The following is a 22,775-nucleotide window of genomic DNA, read 5'->3' on the forward strand; positions in this document are numbered from 1 at the left end:
CTGAGTTTTTAAATTAAAAATAATCATGAATATAATCCTTAAAAACATTATAATGTACAACACTAAATAAGAAGTAAAATCTAAACCCAGAATACATCTGATGTCAAAGCTCATGATCTTCTCACTTCCCCAGCCATATCCAGTTTAAACTGGATTTCCAACATCTCTGAGTCAATCCCTAGAATGAAGAGTAAGAGCAAAAGCCTGGAAGACAAGCGGTTTCTAGCTGCGTACGCGCTGCAGGAATATGGTTAATTTTTGGCCCTCAGTCCCAGTAACAATTAAAGGAGGTTAATTTTACCATTTATATTGCTTTAACTGTTATTCTGGGGACGAAAAGAGACACTGATTACTCAGTAAATATTTTGGTCCTGGAATCACTGTCACCAACACAGTTATATAACACGAGTGAAGGTGCTGAGAGGGGAGGAGATGGTAACCCTCGAGTAAGTTGTATTTCACTGTTCCCTAACCAACCACCATAGGGTTTGACCACCAAAACCAAAGAAAACTTCACTAACTTCATAGGAGGAAAATATGCATTTGATTTTTGCCTTAAGTTGTATGCACTGGCTTATTACTGATTTGAACTTTTTTATCATCTGTATTTAATTTTTTTTCCTTCTATGATTGTCCACGCTCTTTATACATTTGCTTTATTGAGACGTTCACTGATTTGAATCAAGATATTAAACGTTCTCTGTCCTATACACCCAAATATTCCCATCCCCTCTCAGGTCATTTACCTCTTTTTGTTTACAGTGCGGGGCGGTGGGGTTGGTTGTGAGGTAGCTAGAGGGCAGACGTACAGTTGCTTTCCATCCCAGGAGTCAACCCCATGGCTCACTGCCGAGGATAACAGCGAAAAATACAAGGTTCGTTTTATAACTGTGATTGGTGTTCACTTTGGGAAACCCATCTTCGCAAACTTTGGTCCGCCGCGATCGCTGAGTTGATCAGCAGTCCGGCGACTCCCAGGAGGCTGGGGCTGCCCGGGCCCCGCGCGCCCGCGGCGGCCGCCGCCGCCACCCCCGCCGCCCCCGGGGCGCGCGCCCGTGCCCGGCCCCCGCCTGCACCGCCGCGCCGCTCCGGAGCCGGGCTGCGGTCACCGAGCGCCCGGGTGCGGATGCGGGCGCCGGCCCAGGGTTGGCCAGGAGCACGCGAGCCGGGCGCCGGGGGCTTCGCGCCGGCTGCCAGGGCCCGGCGCGCTCGGCTGGGAAAGTTCTCCGGGCGCGAGGCCGGAGCTCAGCGCGGGGCCGGGAAAGGCCAGGTAAGGAGGGAACCGGGGCGCCTCGGCCGCCGCTCTCCCGCCGCCGTCCGCACCCTCACACCTCGCGACTCTGGGGCCGCTCGCCGGGCGAGGCCTCTGTGCTGGCCCCGCCCCCGGGTGGGGGCCGCTCGCCGCAGACCCCCGGCAGCGCCCGTGCTTTGTCGCCGGTGCTCCTGCGCGCGCCGCACCGCCGCCCGGCTCCCGCCCCGCTCGAGCCAGCGGCGAGCCCCGGGTCCGCACGGCGCAGCTGGAGCTTGGCGGGTGTGGGGGGGTCGCTGCTGCGGGTCGGCGCGCGGGCCCTGGGCGCTCGGGTCGTCCGCGCATAGAGGCGAATCTTCCTCCCACCTCTGCTGTTGGTCCCACTCTTGCCCCGGGCACCTTGGAGTCCCCCCAAAAGGCCAGATTTTCGAGGGAGAAAAGCTGCTTCTGGGGGACCTGATATCTTTAGGTTGGCCTTGGGGAAGTCGGGCAGCGGCGGGAAGTTTCCTTCTGCAAAGGGTCTGACTAGGGGCAGAGTTTCACGCTGAGTTGGGGACCGAGAAAGCGACCTCATCCAAGGTCACGCTGACCTGTTTACTCTATTTGGGGAATGCCCCTGAAAAAAAAGGGAAGGAAGGAAAGAAAAAGACGTTTGAAAACCACTAAACTACCTCCTCACCAAGGTCGGTTACAGAGGTATGATACATTTTGAGGGTCTGTATTTTAAGAAAAGATTAAAGGCACAGAATCAAATACGGTAGTAGGACTATGGCCAAAAAAAAAAAAAATTGTTTTAGTCAGGAGATATTTTGCAAAAAGTGAAAAAGTTCTATATGTAAATAAATGGAAAAGTAGAATTAGAAACCCACTTTTCTACATAACCTAATTTGATTTTCTAAACTTCTAGAATGTGACAGCCTTCCTTCCTGACTTTTTACTCCAACTTTTGTGGTTAGGTATTTTCAATTTGCAAGCTTGCACATTGCAATTGAGTTTTATGGCAGCCTTAAAAAAATTATTGCTCTCTGTTCATACTAAAGTTTGGTGGCTATTTTCTTTTCTGTTATTTTTAATACCAAGGACTGTTGCATGAACATGTCCCTGGTGTGACAGTACAGGAACTTGGCATTGTTCTCTGTGGCAAGAGAAAACCAAACAAGAACTACCTGAAACAAAATATAAACAAAACAAAAATTGGATCTCCTCCCACATTTGCAAAATGAAGAGGTCTGGCTGATGCCAGATGATCTTTAAGGCTCTTTCCTTCTCTGGGAGACTGGGTTTGTCTTTTGAAGAGTTTGGGATACAAATATTAAGTGAAATCTAGAGTAAGATGTTATATGTCCTAAAATTTTATATGTATAAACTGGGAGACATTTGATAGTTGAGTTTCTTTAATCTCATCAGTCTCTCAAAATAGCTGAATCATTGTGCATCCTGGGTTTCTAAATGGTTAGAAACATTTAATAACATTCTATGTTATTAAATAAAAATATGTTATGGGAAGCCCAAATCCCATGCTTCTTATCACAAGACTGACTAATAGGGTTGACACACTGGAGCATTCACATCTGCTTATTTTGAAACAGTCCCCGGGAAAGATCAAGAATGGTTATGAAGCACTTGCTGTAGTATGTGAGCATAACAACACACAGTGACATGACAGGCAAGAAGTTTTGGAACAGCTTTGGAAAATATCCACGATAGATTTGCAAGCCTGCAAATTGCAATTGAAATCGTTTTTTGTAATTACGGGTGTTGGTCAGCTGGGATTATGAGCTATAGAGAATAAGAATTTACAAGAGTATATTGAATCATTAATGAGATTTTTTTTTTAAAGGAAAGGGGAAAATATTTCTCTCTTTTATCTAAGTAGTTAGATGAAAATGTCAAAGTGAAATTTACAACCGGTTATTTTATAAATTAAATAAATAACCAAAAGTTGCTGACTTAAAGTTCCTGTAACAATGCTGGATCCTCCTCCAGCCCAGAGAATTCAGGGATCAATTCATACAGACCCAAAGTGAGATCTTCTCATTTTGTGCTTTTCAGCAGAATAACCTCTAGTGACTGTCACACACACACTCTGAAATTGGCGGAGGAGGAGGGATTTATGGTCTAGAAAATGGTCTATAGCAGCTGAGCCTATAGAAGAACTTCCATCTCTCTGAGCCTCATTTTCCATTCTGAACAATGCTGATAATACTATTTGGGTTGCAGAGTTGTTGTGACTCCTAAGTGGGTCAGCATAGGCAAGACCCAGTGTCTGGCACATAATAAGAGCACAGCTCATCTTAGTTCTCCCTGTCTTCCTTAGTAGGTGTTTGTTTATTGACTGAATAAACTGTAGGTTGAACAGTAGGTCACAATTTTTTGCTTTTGATTTCAGAAACTCCATGTGGCAAAATCTTGATAATTGTTGAATATTGGTAATGGGTATATAGGGATTATATATTATTTTCTCTGTTTTGGAATATGTTTAAAATTATTCATCAGAACAAAAATTTAAGAGTGAATCTGAAAAAAAACCCACCTTATAAGATATATTTCTAATCTAGCATTTCATTTTTAATTGGAATTTTTAAAATTATTCTATATGGACAGGAAAGAAAAATACAATTATATAGAGTGAATGGATGGGTGGGGAATGATACTGGAGAGCAATCCGTGGTGATCTTCAATTTTTTGTGAAAATATTTTTTATTTTAAAAGGATCCAAAAATACCACAATGTTGATACTTGTTAATTCTGGTTGTTGGATTCATGGATTTTTATTCTCTGAAATTTTTGTATTTAAAAATTCTCAAATTAATATAAAACCACCTTTTGGTTTTGTAAGATTATTATAAAGGAAGCAGGGACTTCTCTGGTGGTGCAGTGGTTAAGAATCCACCTGCCAGTGCAGGGGACATGGGTTCAATCCCTGGTCCAGGAAGATCCCACATGCTGTGGAGCAACTAAGCCCGTGCGCCACAACTACTGAGCCCACGCGCTGCAACTACTGAAGCCCCGTGCCCTAGAGCCTGCACTCCACAACTACTGAAGCCTACGCACTCTAGGGACCACGTGCCGCAACTACTGAAGCCCACACACCTAGAGCCCGTGCTCCGCAAAGAGAAAAGCCACCGCAATGAGAAGCCCATGCACCGCAAGGAAGAGTAGGCCCCACTGCTCGCCACAACTAGAGAAAGCCCTCACGCAGCAACGAAGACCCAACGCAGCCAAAAAAATAAATAAATAAAAAATAAAATAAGCAAACAATACAGATATGTGCAAAGAAAAAAGTAGTGTCCCACCATACAGGAATAACCACCCTTAAGATTAAGTGAAGATTATTCCATATGTCTTTCTTTGCATTTATACAACTAGAAGGATACAGACACATTACTGTGTAATGTGGTACTCCAATGACACATATAATGTTTGGGGGTTTATTTGTCTGTTTGCTTTTGGTCTTTGATGGAAGTTCTAAAAAACAAGTTTCTTTGCATTTTGATTTTTCAAGACTTTAGACTGTCTTTTAAAATGTAGCATTTATTTTAAAATTCAATATGCAACAACTGACTTTAAATGAGTTTTAAGTAGCTTAAGTTTTTTGCATATAAGATGTATTTTTAGATTATTTTATATCTCATAATTTGAAGCTGGGTTTTAATTATGTCAACATTTGAATTTCACTAAAATGCAAGCCCCATGAGGGCAGGGATTTATTGAATTACTGCATATGTTAATTAGTAATGTTTTCCTGGCCATTTGAAAGTTGATGATGCAGTCAATTATGCTATAATGCTTGTTTTGAAAACCAGCGTCATTCCAATGCAATTGAAATATTAGGGAACAATTTGAGCATAACATGAATTTTGCACTTGCTTATATATGATTTACTCAGCCAGAAACACCAGGTGAACACAGTAAACTGCAACCAGCTAACTGAGCCCTGTAGGAATACACAAAATGCAAACACACAGAGACCTCAAACGTCTACCAGCTACCTTGGTTCACCATGTGGTATCCTGCAAGATTGTGTTTTGCTATTCTTTTGCACTTAGGAATTTTTCTACATAAAAACACACTCATTGAACATCCCAAGAATGTTTAAGCATCTTGATTCAAAAAAGGCAAATAGTGCATGCAAAAGGAAAGCTTCAATATTGAAGAGAAGCTTGAGATAATCAAATATTTTGAAAGAATCAAGAGAATATGTAGTATTTCCTGAGCAGCAGGAATAAGGGAATAATCCACATTGCAGATCATGACAGGAAATGCACAAAAAAGAAACATCTATGGCTGGAATAAGCTCAAGTACTACGAAGTCAATAACAACGAGGCTGAAAGAAATCAAAGAAATGGAAAGATTGTTGAGCATGTGGATGGAGGACCAGTGAACAATCTTTCTCACAAAGAGAAAGCTCCTGTCTATATATGAACACTTGAAATGGTCATTCCCTGCAGAAGTGCTCCTGTTAGCACCAGTAGTGGCTGGTTTGGTGGTTTCAAACATTGCTGACCCTGCTGTGTAATCCACCTGCTCATTAAGCCTGAAAAAAATGACAGAGGAAAGATTATAGCCAATTAGCTAGCACACATGAACTTATTAGGTGTGTTTGCCAGGAAGGAAAATGAGAACCTGAAGTAAATAAACATAGAAAAAGTGAGTTCATTTGCTGCATATAGAACACTTGGAGGAGAGGTAAGTGAAGGTGTCTACCTTGGATTCATATCAAGAAAAGACTGTTTAATGCATCCATGATTCCAGCTTCTCTTGCATCTTTCATCAGGAATCGTAGGTGAACTTACTGCTTGACGTGATAGCAGGTGATCAAAAGTGAATGGCTTTCTGCTTGTGCCTTTAACCATTTCCAGGACATGGAGAAGTCAGAAGAACTTGAAGCAGAGTATGGGGGTTGTTCGTTTAAAGCAATCAAATGATGAGCTTGAGAAGGAGAGGTTTACTGCTGTGTCTTCAAATTAAGAATTATAGGGACTGCGTGATTCAACGTAGGACTCAACCTATCCTTCTGTTGCTCCAAAAATTGTAATTTCTTTTTTTTCTCTTTTTTTGGCTGCGTTGGGTCTTCATTGCTGTGCGAGGGCTTTCTCTAGTTGTGGCTCACAGGCTCTAGAGCGCAGGCTCAGTAGTTGTGGTGCATGGGCTTAGTTGCTCCGCGGCATGTGGGATCTCCCCAGACCAGGGATTGAACCCGTGTTCCCTGCATTGGCAGGTGGATTCTTAACCACTGCTGCACCAGGGAAGTCCCTGTAATTTCTTTCTTTTCCTTCCAGTTTTATTGAGATATAATTGACATACAGCACTGTATAATTTTAAGATGTGCAGCATAACGATCTGACTTACATACGTCATGAAATGATTACCACAATAAGTTTAGTGAATATCCATCACCTCGTATGGATACAAAATTAAAGAAATAGGAAAAATATTTTTTCCTTGTGATGAGACCACTTAGGATTTGCTCTCTGAGCAACTTTCATGTATAACATAAAGCACTGTTAACTATATTTATCATGTTGTACATGACATCCTTAGTACTTATTTATAACTGGGAGTTTGTACCTTTTGACCACCTTCATCCAGTTCCCCCTGCCCCCAACTCCCGCCTCTGGTAACCATAAATCTGATCTCTTTTTCTATGAGTCTGTTTATTTTTGAAGTATAATTGACCTACCGCCCTATGTTAGTTCCTGGTGCACAACATAGTGAGTTGATATTTCTATACATTTCAGAATGATCACTATGTAAGTCTGGTTACCATCTGTCACCATACAAAGATATTACATAATTATCCACTATATTCCCCAGACTGTACATTTCATACCCGTGACTCATTTATTTTGTAACTGGAAGTTTGTACCTCTCAACCTCCCTCACCTATTTCTCTCATCCTCCCACCTGAAAATTTGTAATTTCTTAAGAAGACATTTAAATTCATTGACTCTAGGACTGAAGGGAGAAAACAAGAATGTTGTTGATTTGTTCCCGTTATTCCAAATATTTAGATTCAAACTATATGTGAAGCAGTATGTCATGGTGGTTAAGAGAGCAGAGCCTTGGCATCTGCCTGCCTGGGAGTGAATCTGGGCTCTGTCATTAGTGTATCCTTAAGCAACCTATATTTCAGTTTTCTCATCTGTAAAATGGGGACAATAAAACTACCTACTTCAAAAAGTTGTGAGGATTAAATGACATAATATTTTAAGGCTCTTAGAAACATGCCTGGCATATAGTAAGTGAATGTTCAGTAAATGTTAGGTGCTGGTAGTAATAGTGCTGGTAGTAGTACTAATAGTAGTATATGAGGATTAAGAAGATGGCAATTATATATTGCATTAATTTCCCATTGCTCAACTCATCTAAAATTTGGTGAAGTCACAATTAGAAGAATTACAGAGCTATTTGTTTTGAGTTCCTATGGGCTGTTTATTTAGTATTAATCTCTGGATGTGTCTGAAACGTCAAGTATCTGCCATATAAGTGTGGCTCAATTTTACAAAGAATTGACCCAGCTGAAAGTCAACCAAGGAAACATGGTATTCCAGGAATTTTGGAGATTGGTATATGAATGACATCACTATCTAGAAGTTGCCCATGTGTCCAAATGCTTAACAGTGTTGGGGCCACCTGACTCCATGAAAGGAAAACCTATAAAGTGATGCTGGGAACCACAGTGAATTTAAATGTAATTCCCAGAGCCACTTATCCTGTCTTGTTTTCCAGATATGACTGAAGACCTGTTATCACCTGATTTTCCTAATTTAAATCTAGCAAGGATTGAGTGTCTTCTGCTCCATAGACCTATATTCCAAGTCCGTCATAAAATGTAGATTATTAGATTAATGAAAAGCCTCATGTATAGTTAGTGTTGGTGTATACTGTGTGTGTATTCATTTTCTATTGCTTTGTAACAAATTACCACAAACTTAGTGGCTTAAAACAACATAAATTTATTATCTCACAGTTTTTGTGAGTCAGAAGTCCAGGCACAGCTAAACTGGATCCTCAGCTCAGGGCCTCACACGCTTGCAATCCAGGTGTCAGCCACACTGCACCCCTCATTTGGAGTCCAGGGTCCTCTTCCAAGCTTTTTAGGGTGCTGGCAGAACTCAGCTCCTTGTGGTTGTAGGACTGAGGTCCCCATTATCCTGGTATCTGTTGGTTGGGTACTTCTTTCAGCTCACAGATACTGCCTGCAGTTCCTTGCCTTGTGGCCCCCATAGGCATGTCATAGCATGATGTCTGCTTTTTTCTAGGCCAGTAAGAATATGTTTGTCTAATTTCCAATCCCTCTCAAGTCCTACAGTGGAGTCTTATATAACTTAACATAATCGCAGCGGTGACTACTCCAGCACCATTGGCCATATAATGTTAACTAATCAAGGGAGCATCTGTCCCATGCCATTCACAGGTTCTGCCCAGACTCATGAGAAGGGGATTATAGGGTGTGCGCACAAGCAGGGCAGGAATCTTAGAATTCTCCCTACCACCGTATGTGATAAAGTGAGAAAGCAAACATGGCTGAAGATAATCAAATGTGACTTTAGCTGAGACAAGAGAATCAGAGAAGCCCTTCATAGCCTGTGGGCATGGTATGAAAAGTCAAAGGCATACTCCAGCCTAGAAGCCTAGTGGTACATGAAGAGACTTAGGCATTATGTGCAAACAAAGACTGGTGTGGACCTTCTGGAATCCAGAAGGCCACAGTCCAATCTCCAGCATAAAATTTATAAGATTGTCTGTCTGAGATTTCCAGTGTACACCATGAGGTATCATCAGAAGATGAAATGAGAAAACAAGACCATGTAATATAATTGCTTAGAAAAGTGGAATTCTCCTAAGGAAAAAGGAAAAAGGAAAAAGTAGTGCCTTCCTTGGTAGGATAAAGAGGCCAAGAGCTGTAGGGGGGTTGGCCATCTTTTTAGGCAGAAACCAGATGGTGACACATCTATGCCTTGGATAACATCTGACTGTAGCATATGAATATTGTAGCCAATATCATTTACATTTATATCAACTCTCTGCTCTTAATCTTAGATAATTCTTCCATATTTATACATTTATATGCTATACATATGCACTGTTTGCACAGCATCATGTCAAGTCTTTTCATTTCCTCTCTCTTATTGCTTGAGAGGCTCTAGACCAGCACTGTCCAAGAGAAATATAACGCAAGCCACATATGTAATTTAAAATTTTCTAGTAGCAACATTAAAAAACAAGAAGAAATGGGCGAAATTAGCTTTAATAACATGTTTTATTTAACCCAGTATTTCCAAAACATTATCATTTCAACATGTAACCAATATAAAAATTATTCATGACTTATTCCTTATCTTTGTACTAAGTCTTCGCAATCCGTTGTGCACAGCACATCTTACTTCAGACCAGCCATATTTCAGAGTCTCAACAGCCACATGTGGCTCATGGCTCCTGCAATAGCCAGCACACCCCTAGAATTCTAAGGCCTCTGATCATGGGCATTTAATTGCAACTCTCATTTCTCTTTGTACTCACTTTCTAGATAATCTTGCCAGCTCCAGTCCTTATTCAGGATTGTCCTGTGTTATTACAAGACAACTGTTACATACCCCTCCATCCTGCCCCTTATCTTCTGTTGTGAACTCTGTTGCTAGACCAAGTGCTTCAGGTTAAACATGACTCCAACTGAGTCCCCCTTTCCTCTGATTTCTTTCCAAGCTTCGGGAAAGAAAGGGATGAAAGGAAGATGAAAGCATCTTCATCCCTTTTCTGTTCCTCTATCTCAGTAGAGACACATCTTCCTTTCATTTCTTCCTCATGGTCTAATACATGCTTTCCTTTCTTTTTAGTCCAACACCTAAGCCGTTGATTCAGGTATTGATCATATCTCACTTGGACTTCCTGGATCATATCTCACTTGGACTTCCTGGCTTATTAACCTGCTTGTTCCAAAACTGTATTCTACACACTGCTTTTCTACCTGAGCACTGTTATCATTGTTTTATATATATATACACATACATACATATACATATATATAGATACATATATAATGACCAATTAATAAAGCCAATATTTAAAAAATGCACACACTATCTACATTCATTTCTTTAAAAAATACTTAAATATATACCCCAACTGAGAGAATAAGCAAATTATGACGCTTTAAAAAGGAAAATATATATAATGGGCAATATAATATATAGTGGAAGCCATGTAGACCGATAATAAAGGCCATAAAAACTCAGAACCTAGAAGGTGCACTTCAGCCACCATGTTAAGGAAAGGCTGCTGCAGAATATCCACAAACCTTGAGCCCCCCTTGGAGATGAGTGGTGGGGAAGAAAAATGCCTCCTGACCTGAGCAAAGCATGGAAATGAAGACACACAGGAGAAAATATGCCTTTCCAGCCCTTTAAAAATAAGCATTAGGGCTTCCCTGGTGGCTCAGTGGTTAAGAAACTGCCTGCCAATGCAGGGGACACGGGTTCAAGCCCTGGTCTGGGAAGATCCCACATGCCACAGAGCAACTAAGCTCGTGTGCCACGACTACTGAGCCTGTGCTCTAGAGCCCGTGCTCCGCAACAAAAGAAGCCACCTCAATGAGAAGCCCGCGCACCGCAACTAGAGAAAGCCTGTGCACAGCAACAAAGACCCACTGCAGCCATAAATAAAATAAATAAATTAAAAAAAATAATAATAAGGATTAAAATCCAGACCCTTTACTCTACAGAATGTTCTGTTGTCTCTCAACCCCATCCCCCTAAAAGTTTGTAACCCTGGTTGCATAACAAAATGACTGGGAAATTTGTGAAAAAATGCCGGTGCCTGGGCCCTACCACAGTCCTTAAGTAATTAAACAATCTCTAGAGTTGGGCCCCAGTCATAAACCTGGTGTTAAGATCTGCAGTCATAATTCAGTTCTGCCCCTCAGCTCTACATTTTGACCTACGCTAGGAATAATGTTCTATTTCATATCATGGAGAGTTGTGTTATTTTAGAGCTAAAAGGAACCACACATTATTTGTCCAACTCTTTCATTTTATCAATGAGGAAACAGGTCTGGGAAGCTTAAAATCACACGCTGTTTAGGGGCACAGCTAAGACTGGGACCCTTCTCTTAAGTAGCAATGCCAACTGGACAGACTAGATAGCAGAATGGCGCACTGACACCAGCACTGCAGCCGTGGACAGACAACTAGGGATCAGGGAACATTACATGGAGTAACCAGCATGGGAGGACAGCCAGTGGTCAGCCAGGAATGGACACAGCTGAGGCTCTGCAAGCAAGGATAATTCAGAGATCCTTCAGGAACAAGATAAAATAATGGCTCTCAAACTTTAGTGTGCATAAGAATCAGCTGGGAGCCTATCAGAAATGCATCTGTCTGGGTCCCTTCCTGGCTCAGTAGTTCTGGGGTGGGGCCAGGGAAGGAGCATTTTAACAAGCCACCCAGGTGATTCTTTTTTTTTTTTAAGATTGTAAAGTTTTTTATTTTTATTTTATTTTTTTAACGTTTTTATTGGAGTATAATTGCTTTACAATGGTGTGTTAGTTTCTGCTTTATAACAAAGTGAATCAGTTATACCTATACATATATCCCCATATCTCTTCCCTCTTGCGTCTCCCTCCCTCCCACCCTCCCTCTCCCACCCCTCTAGGTGGTCACAAATCACTGAGCTGATCTCCCTGTACTATGCGGCTGCTTCCCACTAGCTATCTATTTTACATTTGGTAGTGTATATATGTCCATGCCACTCTCTCACTTTGTCCCATCTTACCCTTCCCCCTCCCTGTATCCTCAAGTCCATTCTCTAGTAGGTCTGTGTCTTTATTCCCATCTTGCCCCTAGGTTCTTCATGACCATTTTTTTGTTTGTTTTTTAGATTCCATATATATGTGTTAGCATACAGTATTTGTTTTTCTCTTTCTGACTTACTTCACTCTGTATGACAGACTCTAGGTCCATCCACCTCACTACAAATAACTCAGTTTTGTTTCTTTTTATGGCTGAGTAATATTCCATTGTATATATGTGCCACATCTTCTTTATCCATTCATCTGTCGATGGACACTTAGGCTGCTTCCATGTCCTGGCTATTGTAAATAGAGCTGCAATGAACATTTTGGTACAGGACTCTTTTTGAATTATGGTTTTCTCAGGGTATATGCCCAGTAGTGGGATTGCTGGGTCGTATGGTAGTTCTATTTTTAGTTTTTTAAGGAACCTCCGTACTGTTCTCCATAGTGGCTGTATCAATTTACATTCCCACCAACAGTATATGAGAGTTCCCTTTTCTCCACACCCTCTCCAGCATTTATTGTTTGTAGATTTTTTGATGATGGCCATTCTGACCGGTGTGAGATGATATCTCACATTGTAGTTTTGATTTGCATTTCTCTAATGATTAATGATGTTGAGCATTCTTTCATGTGTTTGTTGGCAATCTGTATATCTTCTTTGGAGAAATGTCTATTTAGGTCTTCTGCCCATTTTTGAATTGGGTTGTTTGTTTTTTTAATATTGAGCTGCATGAGCTGCTTGTAAATTTTGTAGATTAATCCTTTGTCAGTTGCTTCATTTGCAAATATTTTCTCCCATTCTGAGGGTTGTCTTTTCGTCTTGTTTATGGTTTCCTTTGCTGTGCAAAAGCTTTTAAGTTTCATTAGGTCCCATTTATTTATTTTTGTTTTTATTTCCATTTCTCTAGGAGGGGGGTCAAAAAGGCTCTTGCTGTGATTTATGTCATAGAGTGTTCTGCCTATGTTTTCCTCTAAGAGTTTGATAGTGTCTGGCCTTACATTTAGGTCTTTAATCCATTTTGAGTTTATTTTTGTGTATGGTGTTAGGGAGTGTTCTAATTTCATTCTTTGATATGTAGCTGTCCAGTTTTCCCAGCACCACTTATTGAAGAGGCTGTCTTTTCTCCATTGTATATTCTTGTGTCCTTTATCAAAGATAAGGTGACCATATGTGTGTGGGTTTATCTCTGGGCTTTCTATCCTGTTCCATTGATCTATATTTCTGTTTTTGTGCCAGTACCATACTGTCTTGATTACTGTAGCTTTGTAGTATAGTCTGAAGTCTGGGAGCCTGATTCCTCCAGCTCCGTTTTTCTTTCTCAAGATTGCTTTGGCTATTCAGGTCTTTTGTGTTTCCATACAAATTGTGCAATTTTTTGTTCTAGTTCTGTAAAAAATGCCAGTGGTAGTTTGATAGGGATTGCATTGAATCTGTAGATTGCTTTGGGTAGTAGAGTCATTTTCACAATGTTGATTCTTCCAATCCAAGAACATGGTATATCTCTCCATCTATTTGTATCATCTTTGATTTCTTTCATCAGTGTCTTATAGTTTTCTGCATACAGGTCTTTTGTCTCCTTAGGTAGGTTTATTCCTAGGTATTTTATTCTTTTTGTTGCAGTGGTAAATGGGAGTGTTTTCTTAATTTCACTTTCAGATTTTTCATCATTAGTGTATAGGAATGCAAGAGATTTCTGTGCATTAATTTTGTATCCTGCTACTTTACCAAATTCATTGATTAGCTCTTGTAGTTTTCTGGTAGCATCTTTAGGATTCTCTATGTATAGTATCATGTCATCTGCAAACAGTGACAGCTTTACTTCTTCTTTTCCAACTTGGATTCCTTTTATTTCTTTTTCTTCTCTGATTGCTGTGGCTAGAACTTCCAAAACTATGTTGAATAATAGTGGTGAGAGTGGGCAACCTTGTCTTGTTCCTGCTCTTAGCGGAAATGGTTTCAGTTTTACACCATTGAGGACGATGTTGGCTGTGGCCAGGTGATTCTGATGGAGGTGATCTGAGCACACCTGCTGGGAAGCACTAAACACTAATCTAAGGAACAAGATTGTTGTTGGCTTCCAGAGACTGGCTTCTTGGCCACTGGAAAGTGAAGACTTAAGGATGGGTTGGTTCTGGGTCTATACGTGCCAGCAGTAGGTGGTCAGGACACAAGATAGGGAAGAATGATAGAGATCACTCCTGCAGAAATGAGTAAATTTAGAATTTACAGTATAAGGATGGCTCATCTTCAATTGTAATCCTCTGAGGGAAAGAAAACTTTTGAAAACTGTATTCTCCAAATGGCTCAGCTCTGTAACATGCAAGCAACAAATACAGCAATGGCATTTCTATGTTATTTAAAAATTTGCTAAGAATTTTTAATAAAGATTTTCTCATCTGAATCTTCCAGCACCCTTTAAAGTGGACAGAATAGGTGATATCACCTCTGCTTTACTGATGAATAAATATGTCTGAGTTCATCTAAGTAGCAGGGAGGAAACTAAAGCCTACATTTTCTAAATCCTGGTACTGTGGAAGCAGAATGATGCAGTTTAAACTGTGAGTTTCAGAGTCAGGCAGACCTGGATGGAATCTTAGTTCCAATATGAGCAGTGTGGTAACCTTGAACAGTTTACTTGCCTTCTCTGAGTTTTCTTATCTGTGAGATGGAGATAATAGTACTTTCCTCATGGGGTTGTTGTGCAGATTAAATGAGATAATTTTTCAAATATGTCTGGCACATAGTTGCTGAATAAGTGCAGCTCCTTAAAGATAAGCAGAGAAAACTAGCTTTTTTTTTTTTTTCCAAAACAACATAAATTTATTCTCTCATAGTTCTGAAGGCCAGAAGTCTGAAATCATGGTGTTGGTAGGTGTACTCCTTCCAGAAGCTCTAAGGGAGATTCTGTTCCTTGCCCCTTCCAGTCTCTGGTGGCTGTCGGCATTCCTTGATTTATGGCTGCATCACTCCAGTCTCTGCCTCTGTGGTCACATTGCTTCCTCCTCTTCTATCTGCATCCTCTGTGTGTCTCTTATAAGAACAATTGCCATTGGATTTGGCCCATCCAAGTAATCTAGGATGGTCTTCTCATCTGGAGATCCTTAACTTAGTTATATCTACAAAGACCTTTTTTCCAAATAAGATTACATTCACAGCTTCCAGGGATTAGGGCATGGTCATATATATTGGGGGGCAAAAACTAGCTTTAAGTTCATGATTATTTCCCATATGGAACACACACCAAAGTTGGGATATGATTCCAATTAATGAGTAGAATATTGATGGAATTTTGATCTTCTTCGTTGCCTAGCAACTCAAACTAACACAATACCACATGCTACCAGAGTTGTTTTAATCAGATCAGGAATTCAACTGCTCTTAAGGAACTGAACGTTCTAAGAAGACAGAAGGATTCTCCTATGAATTTGGAGTTGTGCCAGACATCTTAAATAAGTGATGTCCCAACCCCTCAGTCAAGGTCTCCTCCACTTCTGTTCCCTTAGGTGACAGAATATGTTAGAACATCTGTTGAATTGGATAGAGAGTGGGGATGGAAAAGGCAGAGTGGGCTTGTACGTCTATACCAGTGTATTCAATCCACATTCACTGAGTGCCAAGGGTCAGAAATACAAAAACATTTGTCTTTGCCCCTGAAGAATTTTGGAATCTAGAAGAGGAAGTGAGTCAATGTTGAATAATAATACAGCAGATTACTTCATGAGTGCCTTTCTATGTCTGTGTCCCTGGCAGTATTCTAAGCATCATGGATTGAGCAGTACAAGCAGATATAGCAGGTCTCAAATATCCACTGTCAGGATTATAATTTTACTGGCAAGCTGTCCTGGCGGAATATCCCACTGGTCTCCCAACACATTAAATCAGATTCACAACCTTGAAAGACACATTGCCTGCTGGGGAGGGCATGAAGCTGAGTGGAGGAGGACTTGAACTTCCAGCCTGTGACTTACTGCCTCCTTTCCCTGAAGCAAGTTACTTAACCTGTCCGGTGCCCCGCCTTGCTCATCTGTAGGCTGAGCATGATGCCTTAGATACTGCCTCCCCCACAGCAGTAAGTGTGATGCAGCGAGGTAATAAATGTCCACGTTGTGAACCGATAACTGCCATTTCTGAGCTGATCTTCATCAGTTTGCCACCCAGTTTAGATCACATTTCACTGAGTATCTTTGTGCCTGCCTTTACATTTCCTTATTCCCTAGAACTCAGGGTCTTACAATTTAAAGAGCAAACTTGGAAATATTTTGTTTATTTGCCCTTTATTTTGTCTCCGTCATTTGTATCCCCATGTGTTAACTTCTTGTGCAGGGAAGACCCACTTTATTGCTTAAGAAATCCATTGTGCTCCTTTGGCATTTCAGCATTTATTTACCCAAAAACATGACTTAAGGCCTACAGGCCTTTAAGGCAGGCAGCTGGTTGATGAATCATGTGCAGCATTCATAATCATGCTGCTGGCACATGTCAGAGGAACACTCAGGCTCATCACCTGCCCCTGTCAGTTCTTCCTCTTCTAATAAAGTACATCTGTTTTGGTGACTGAATAAAAACACACCAAGCAGAGAAAGGCTGGGTGTGGAGTAATTTAATCAGGGCAAGTCAGCACTCCCTGTTGAGTGAGACAGTGTCAAGGATAGGAAGATGGCTTGGTAGCAGCTTATTGAAACAGAAGCCGACTGGGAAGGGCCGGAAACACAGTTCCTCATATAATCATAATGGGTCACACTCCAGGAATGTAGGTGGCCCAGTATATCCCCCAAGTCAAGAGTTTAAGGGGACAAGATTCCCATAAGCCCCCTTCTGAATTGCCACAAACATTTTACATGGCCTCTCCCTATTAGCATCATTTTAACAATTTGTTGAGGATTATAAATTTTTCAGGAAGTTCAAATCCAAGTTCAGAGCTCTACTGGTGGTGCTTTTTAATATTGGCTTCATGGCTGTGCTTGGCATCCTAAGGAATTGATTAATTTAAAATACCCAAGTTTTAAAAGTAAAACAGCAAGGGGACTGACATTTGCAGTCTGCATTTCACAGTTGTCACTACTCATTGTGTTTTTTAAAAACGTTTCTTTGTTTTGAATGTGCAGTAATATATAATTTTGTGTTTTGTTTAAAGAGGAGAAATGAAACATATTCAGGATGCCAGTCTGCCTTGAATCTCATCTCTCACAGAGAGATGGGTGGAGTGATAATTAGAGGGATGCAGACTGTGTAAAATGTATTTGAAAGCAGCATAAGTAGAAACAACAATATGGTTGTAAGTTATAGGTCTGTGTTGTTGTTTCTTTTTTTCATGATTCACCTGGTGATGTTCTTAATGTCATTACTTGCTGAGAAGAGAATCACTGTCCAAGATGAAAAACCAGGAACTTCAGCGGCAGCAGCTTCTTTATTTTCATTTCTAGTTCTGTTAGTAGTAACACTATTCCTTTTTTCACTTCAGCTAAGTCATTTTCACCTCTGTTTGTGTACTTTTTTTCTATGAGACAAGGTCTATGATATCTGATATTTTATTAACAGGTGTTCTGGAAAAATCCATCTCAAGATAAAAACACTAAATATACCACACAAGTTCAAGGTTCTTGAATGTTATTTTGGTTTCAAAAAAGTCAATCTAATGAATGCTTCACATTGAAAGCATTTATTGTTAAGAAACCTGGTGATAAATGATACATATCCTACAGCTCTGTCATCATGGTTAAATCTCTCCTGAGTCAGATCACATATTAGCATTTTTACCATATGGCTGAAAGGGTAGCGAATATATGTGCAGAGGAACAAGTCGCTAACATTTTTGACCATCTGGTAAATAAATGTGTAAGCAGCAGGAATTTTAATATTATTTATTTAGTTATATGGATGCAACCTTTAACCTGAAATAGCCTCTAATACAGTGAAGGAGAACTGAATTTTTATTTCTCAAATAATTTAGATCTAATTAATTAAACATTTTCACAGTCTACTATGTACTCTTAAAATCTGACTCCTAATTGTGTGTTTCTTATGCTTATTGATTTATTAGGGCTTCTTACAGTGCCTAATTTAAAATCTCTCTCATGGGAGATCACATGATTGGATCTGGCATGCAGGCTCAAGCCCTGAAGTTCTGCTCTGCCACCAACCACTGTGTGGCCTTGGATAAATTACTTGGCCTCTCTGAGCTTCAAATTCTACATCTATAAAGAGTAAATAACATACTGTCAAACTATCTCTAAAAGGGTGGGCCATGGAAGGCCATGGATTGATGCATCAAAATCATGTGGGGAGCTTGTTCAAAATACCAACACTTGGGCTCCACCCTCAGAGATTCGGACTCAGTATATCCAGAAACAGTCTGCGAATCTGCATATTTAGTCACTGTCCCAAGATATTCTGAGGTATACTGAATTACTCTTATAGGGACCAGCTGATTATAGCACTTAGCTTTCTTGAAAAATATGTAGTTAGTTAATTGTAACAAACACTAAAATTTCTGTAAATAATTTATTATTATTAACAAGCCTAACTCTAAAATATGCAATTTTATATCCTAGAAATTTAACACTTTCAGTATTTGTGCTGAAAACGTTTTAACTTCACAGAAAATAGGATGTCAACTTGAATAAGTAAGTAATGCTGATGATTCATTAAATATACTTCTCAATTCTCCTTGTTTAATTAGAATCCTTTCTGGCTTTTTCTTACACAGGAAACCACAAAGTATTTGTGGGCTAGATCTAAATCAGGAGCCCAGATGAACTTAAGGATGGTAGCATGGGATTCTTAGTTTTTCAAGATCCATACACACCAAACCCTTAATCACCCCAACTCCAGTGTCCGGGCTTTCTCTGGTTTTGTGAAGACTGAGCAAAAGTCTGATGATGGAAAAGCAAAGGACTTAATTACTTGCTTCGTTATCATTTAACATCAACTGAGAAGTGAACCAGACGGTAGTACAGCCATGGAAAGAAATTCAAGTTTATGGAAGAACCTAATAGATGAGCACCCAGTCTGCACCATCTGGAAGCAAGAGGCCGAAGGAGCCATCTATCATCTTGCCAGTATTTTATTTGTAGTAGGTTTCATGGGTGGCAGTGGATTCTTCGGGCTCCTTTACGTCTTCAGTTTGCTGGGGTTGGGTTTTCTCTGTTCTGCTGTCTGGGCTTGGGTAGATGTCTGTGCAGCTGACATATTTTCCTGGAATTTTATATTGTTTGTCATCTGCTTCATGCGGTTTGTTCATATCGCCTATCAAGTTCGCAGCATAACCTTTGCGCGAGAATTTCAGCTGCTGTACAGCTCCCTCTTCCAGCCTCTGGGGACCTCTTTGCCCGACTTCAGAACTATTGCTATGAGCTCAGAAGTGGTTACTTTGGAAAAGGAGCACTGTTATGCCATGCAGGGGAAAACCTCCATTGACAAACTCTCCCTGCTTGTTTCAGGAAGGTTTGTACTCTTGACGCTTGCATGTCTTTCCTCTTTATTAGTTACTAGCTTCTGTTTCTTTCTGCTGCATTTTCCATCTCAACACAGCATAGTCCTGGGCAGCATTTAACACGCTGAGGCATGAGAAAGCCCTTGACACATGAGTCACGGACATAGGCATTTAGAGTACAGGGTATTATTTACTTGAAGCAGGTTATAATTTAGAGTCTTAATATTTCTTCATAGAAATCAAACGTACGAATTGGTTTGTCTGGATATGCTACTTGTTTCCAAGCTAATCATGAGAGTCAAGAGGATGATGCCAGCTTAAATTAATAGAATACTTATGTTAGCATGCAAAGTATTTTGAACAGATTCTGATAGGGCATTCTTTTAAATAATAAAGAACACTTAAATCTTATAATGATCATTTTTTTCAGTAAATTCTACCAATTGCCCACTTGCTAGAAGGGGATGTGCACTATATATAAAATTTGAAAACAGAAAGTTTGGAGGAAGAAATATTAATGTGATTATTCATGTTTTTTAAAAGGTTAAATATTTAGTTTACAGAGGTGTTTCCAGTGGTACTTCTTTATGTTCTTCAGTGTTCTCCTACTTAATTTAAAATCTGACTGAGTGCATTGAAACTTTTAATTGAAATATATTATATACACATAAATGGGCACATATCATCAATGTACAGTTTGATGAATTTTCTGATGAATCTTACCCACTGTTCCAGAATCCTAACCATGGGAGGAACAGCAGTACATAAATCTTACAGGGGATTTTTGTCACTTATTGTAATGTATGAATTCAATATTTTGCCCTTAAAGATTTTAAAAGCCCAAAAAAACATCAGAGATCGGAAATACTGTTCCCTATCCTCGTCCCCAACTTAGTGCTGTCTTTCTCCTTCCCTCGTAACTGATGTCCTTTGTGTTTGGGTAGGATCAGAGTGACAGTTGATGGCGAATTTCTGCATTACATTTTCCCCTTCCAGTTCCTGGATTCTCCTGAATGGGACTCACTGAAACCCACAGAGGAAGGCATTTTTCAGGTAAGGAATAACTAGGCCACACTGTGAACACTGCCTCTTCCAAACAGATAAACACTGTTCATTTAAAAACAGGCAAACAAGCAAGCAGAACAGCAGATGACATAGGAATAATTTATATTTAACTTTGGAATGTACTTAGTATCATGCATGTCTTCCCAGTTCCGCTTGAGTCTTGCTGATTAATGTCACTTTATAGGTCCGGCAACAAGGAGAAGATTGGGTATTACATATGACGGAAAGGAGTCTGTGATAAATATTCTTAAATTTTTCTTTGCTTAACTGAGTATATGGGAATTAAAATATAATTAATTGATATTTGAGTCTAAACTAAACACTGCCACCTGTCACAGTTTAGAAAAACACCAAGAACAAAAAACCTGCCCTTATTACAAAATAAGTGACTTTTAAAATTCAAAATACTGATGAATTTCAGTTGTTTTCTAGCAACAAAATGCTAAACTTACTGTCACTACTCTGCTGCCATATCTGGTAGTTTTGAAAGGTAATCCTTTCAGTAGGTTCTGTCTATTATGGTATACTGTCTTCCTCTGGTTAATACATGTAACATACATGTGTGTATATACGTGTGTGTGTCTTTGTAATACAAATTCATATACATATGCACAATAGGTTAATTCTATTCGGTACTGCAGAAACTGCATTAGGGTTAAATGTTTACAGTCTTCAGGATTGACTTGGAAATATTTCTCTAACAAACATTAGCCAACTTTATTATGTTTTAATATCAAGTAGCTGTCACTTCACTGAAATGCAAAATCTAGATACCCAAACTTAGAAAACAGATAAAGTGGAGATGGGCACAACATTGTGATTATTCATGTTATAAATTACATATATAGTAATAAATTTTGTAGTTTCTATTTTTACAATATATTGTGGGTTGGTAGGCTTTTTTAACGTTAAAATCAGCACGAGAAATTCATTTAAAATTTGGGGCCAAAAAAACACCACATGGCAGAAGGTTTCTTGCTTCCTAATCTCTGATTATGTGTGGTCTTGTGTTTGTTTAGGTAACCCTCACAGCAGAAACTGATTGTCGATATGTGTCCTGGAGGAGAAAGAAATTATACTTGCTCTTGGCTCAGCATCGTTACATCTCCCGCCTGTTTTCAGTTTTAATTGGCAGTGACATTGCAGATAAACTATATGCCTTGAATGACAGGGTATATATAGGAAAAAGATACCATTACGATATTCGGTTACCCAACTTCTATCAAATGTCAAGTCCTGAAATGTCCAGATCAGCCCTGACAGAACATTTTCAGAATTCCAGACGACATTGTGATAAATGACACCGAAGCCTGAAGTTTTATAATGATAAAAGACTCTCTTCATCACTCCCCAAATGAAATAGCAAAATACAGAAAATGGAGCTCACTAATATTTTTATAAATCCAACTCAGAGGCGAGATGCCACTGCCAGCTGTTTTATTCATCTCAACATGTGCATTGTGAATAAATTTTACAAGTTTTTTCCTGTATTTCTCATTGGAATATATGGGGGGGGGGCGGTGAGTAACTATGGGCAGTTTGTCCTTTTCTGCATCAGCACTGGGAGAATGAAATTTTGCATTCTCAAATATGTCCTCAGACTTATTCAAATCTGCTGCCTTGCCCTACTGAGTTAGTTAGGGGTTGCTTCTCAAGAAGCAGCCAGTAAGTACTCTGAGCAGGAGAGTGGGTAGCTACTGTCCACATCAGTGTCTCCAGAATTCACTTTTTGCTACAACCGCTGATGAAAGCAACACGTGTTACTGTGGTGGGCAGCAATGATTTATTTTAAATGTGAAGTTATTTAATATGACTAGAAAGCAGAATAAATGCAAGAGATAACAGTATGCCCATCTTGAAGACTATTTTATTGCTACAAATAATTCATCAGCTTACTGATGAATAATTCATCAGCTTACTGACAGTAATCGTCAGTCCTAATCATTACAATAACATATTTTAAAAGAGGCATTTCATGAAAAACAAAGCTGCATACTAATTACTGAGTAAAAAGAATACTTGTGAATAAATAGTAAAAATGTAGCACAGCATCTCAACTTTACATGTTCGGTTGAAAGGGCAAGAGGGGGTGGTTTGGCTGCACAGTGAGGGACTCCTACTGAAAGCTCCACCCGCCGCAAGTGCGCCGCCGCAAGCACGCCGCCGCCGCTGCAAGCACGGGCGTCTGCCTTTCAGCCATTCCTTCAGCTTTGTAAAGAGACAGATCTGATC

The 22,775-nt window shown here is 39.9% G+C and overlaps 1 protein-coding gene across 1 annotated transcript; it reads left to right on the forward strand.

Moving 5' to 3' along the window:
- The first annotated feature begins 1,235 nt into the window (after positions 1–1,235).
- POPDC3 (popeye domain cAMP effector 3) lies at positions 1,236–21,994 on the forward strand. Its single transcript, XM_068551441.1, has 4 exons — positions 1,236–1,270; positions 18,753–19,489; positions 20,423–20,531; positions 21,563–21,994. Exons 2-4 carry the CDS (start codon positions 19,005–19,007, stop codon positions 21,842–21,844), a joined length of 876 nt encoding a protein of 291 aa, XP_068407542.1. The 5' UTR covers positions 1,236–1,270; positions 18,753–19,004; the 3' UTR covers positions 21,845–21,994.
- The last annotated feature ends 781 nt before the right edge of the window (positions 21,995–22,775 follow it).

Source organism: Eschrichtius robustus, chromosome 9, assembly GCF_028021215.1.
Source record: "Eschrichtius robustus isolate mEscRob2 chromosome 9, mEscRob2.pri, whole genome shotgun sequence".
In the NCBI taxonomy this organism is placed as follows: domain Eukaryota; kingdom Metazoa; phylum Chordata; class Mammalia; order Artiodactyla; family Eschrichtiidae; genus Eschrichtius; species Eschrichtius robustus.

Coding starts and splice junctions, on each gene's coding strand:
- POPDC3 (XM_068551441.1), top strand. CDS start 19,005: ATGGAAAGAAATTCAAGTTTATGGAAGAACCTAATAGATGAGCACCCA. Junction 19,490..20,422: donor TCCCTGCTTGTTTCAGGAAG/GTTTGTACTCTT, acceptor GTGTTTGGGTAG/GATCAGAGTGACAGTTGATG. Junction 20,532..21,562: donor CAGAGGAAGGCATTTTTCAG/GTAAGGAATAAC, acceptor GTGTTTGTTTAG/GTAACCCTCACAGCAGAAAC.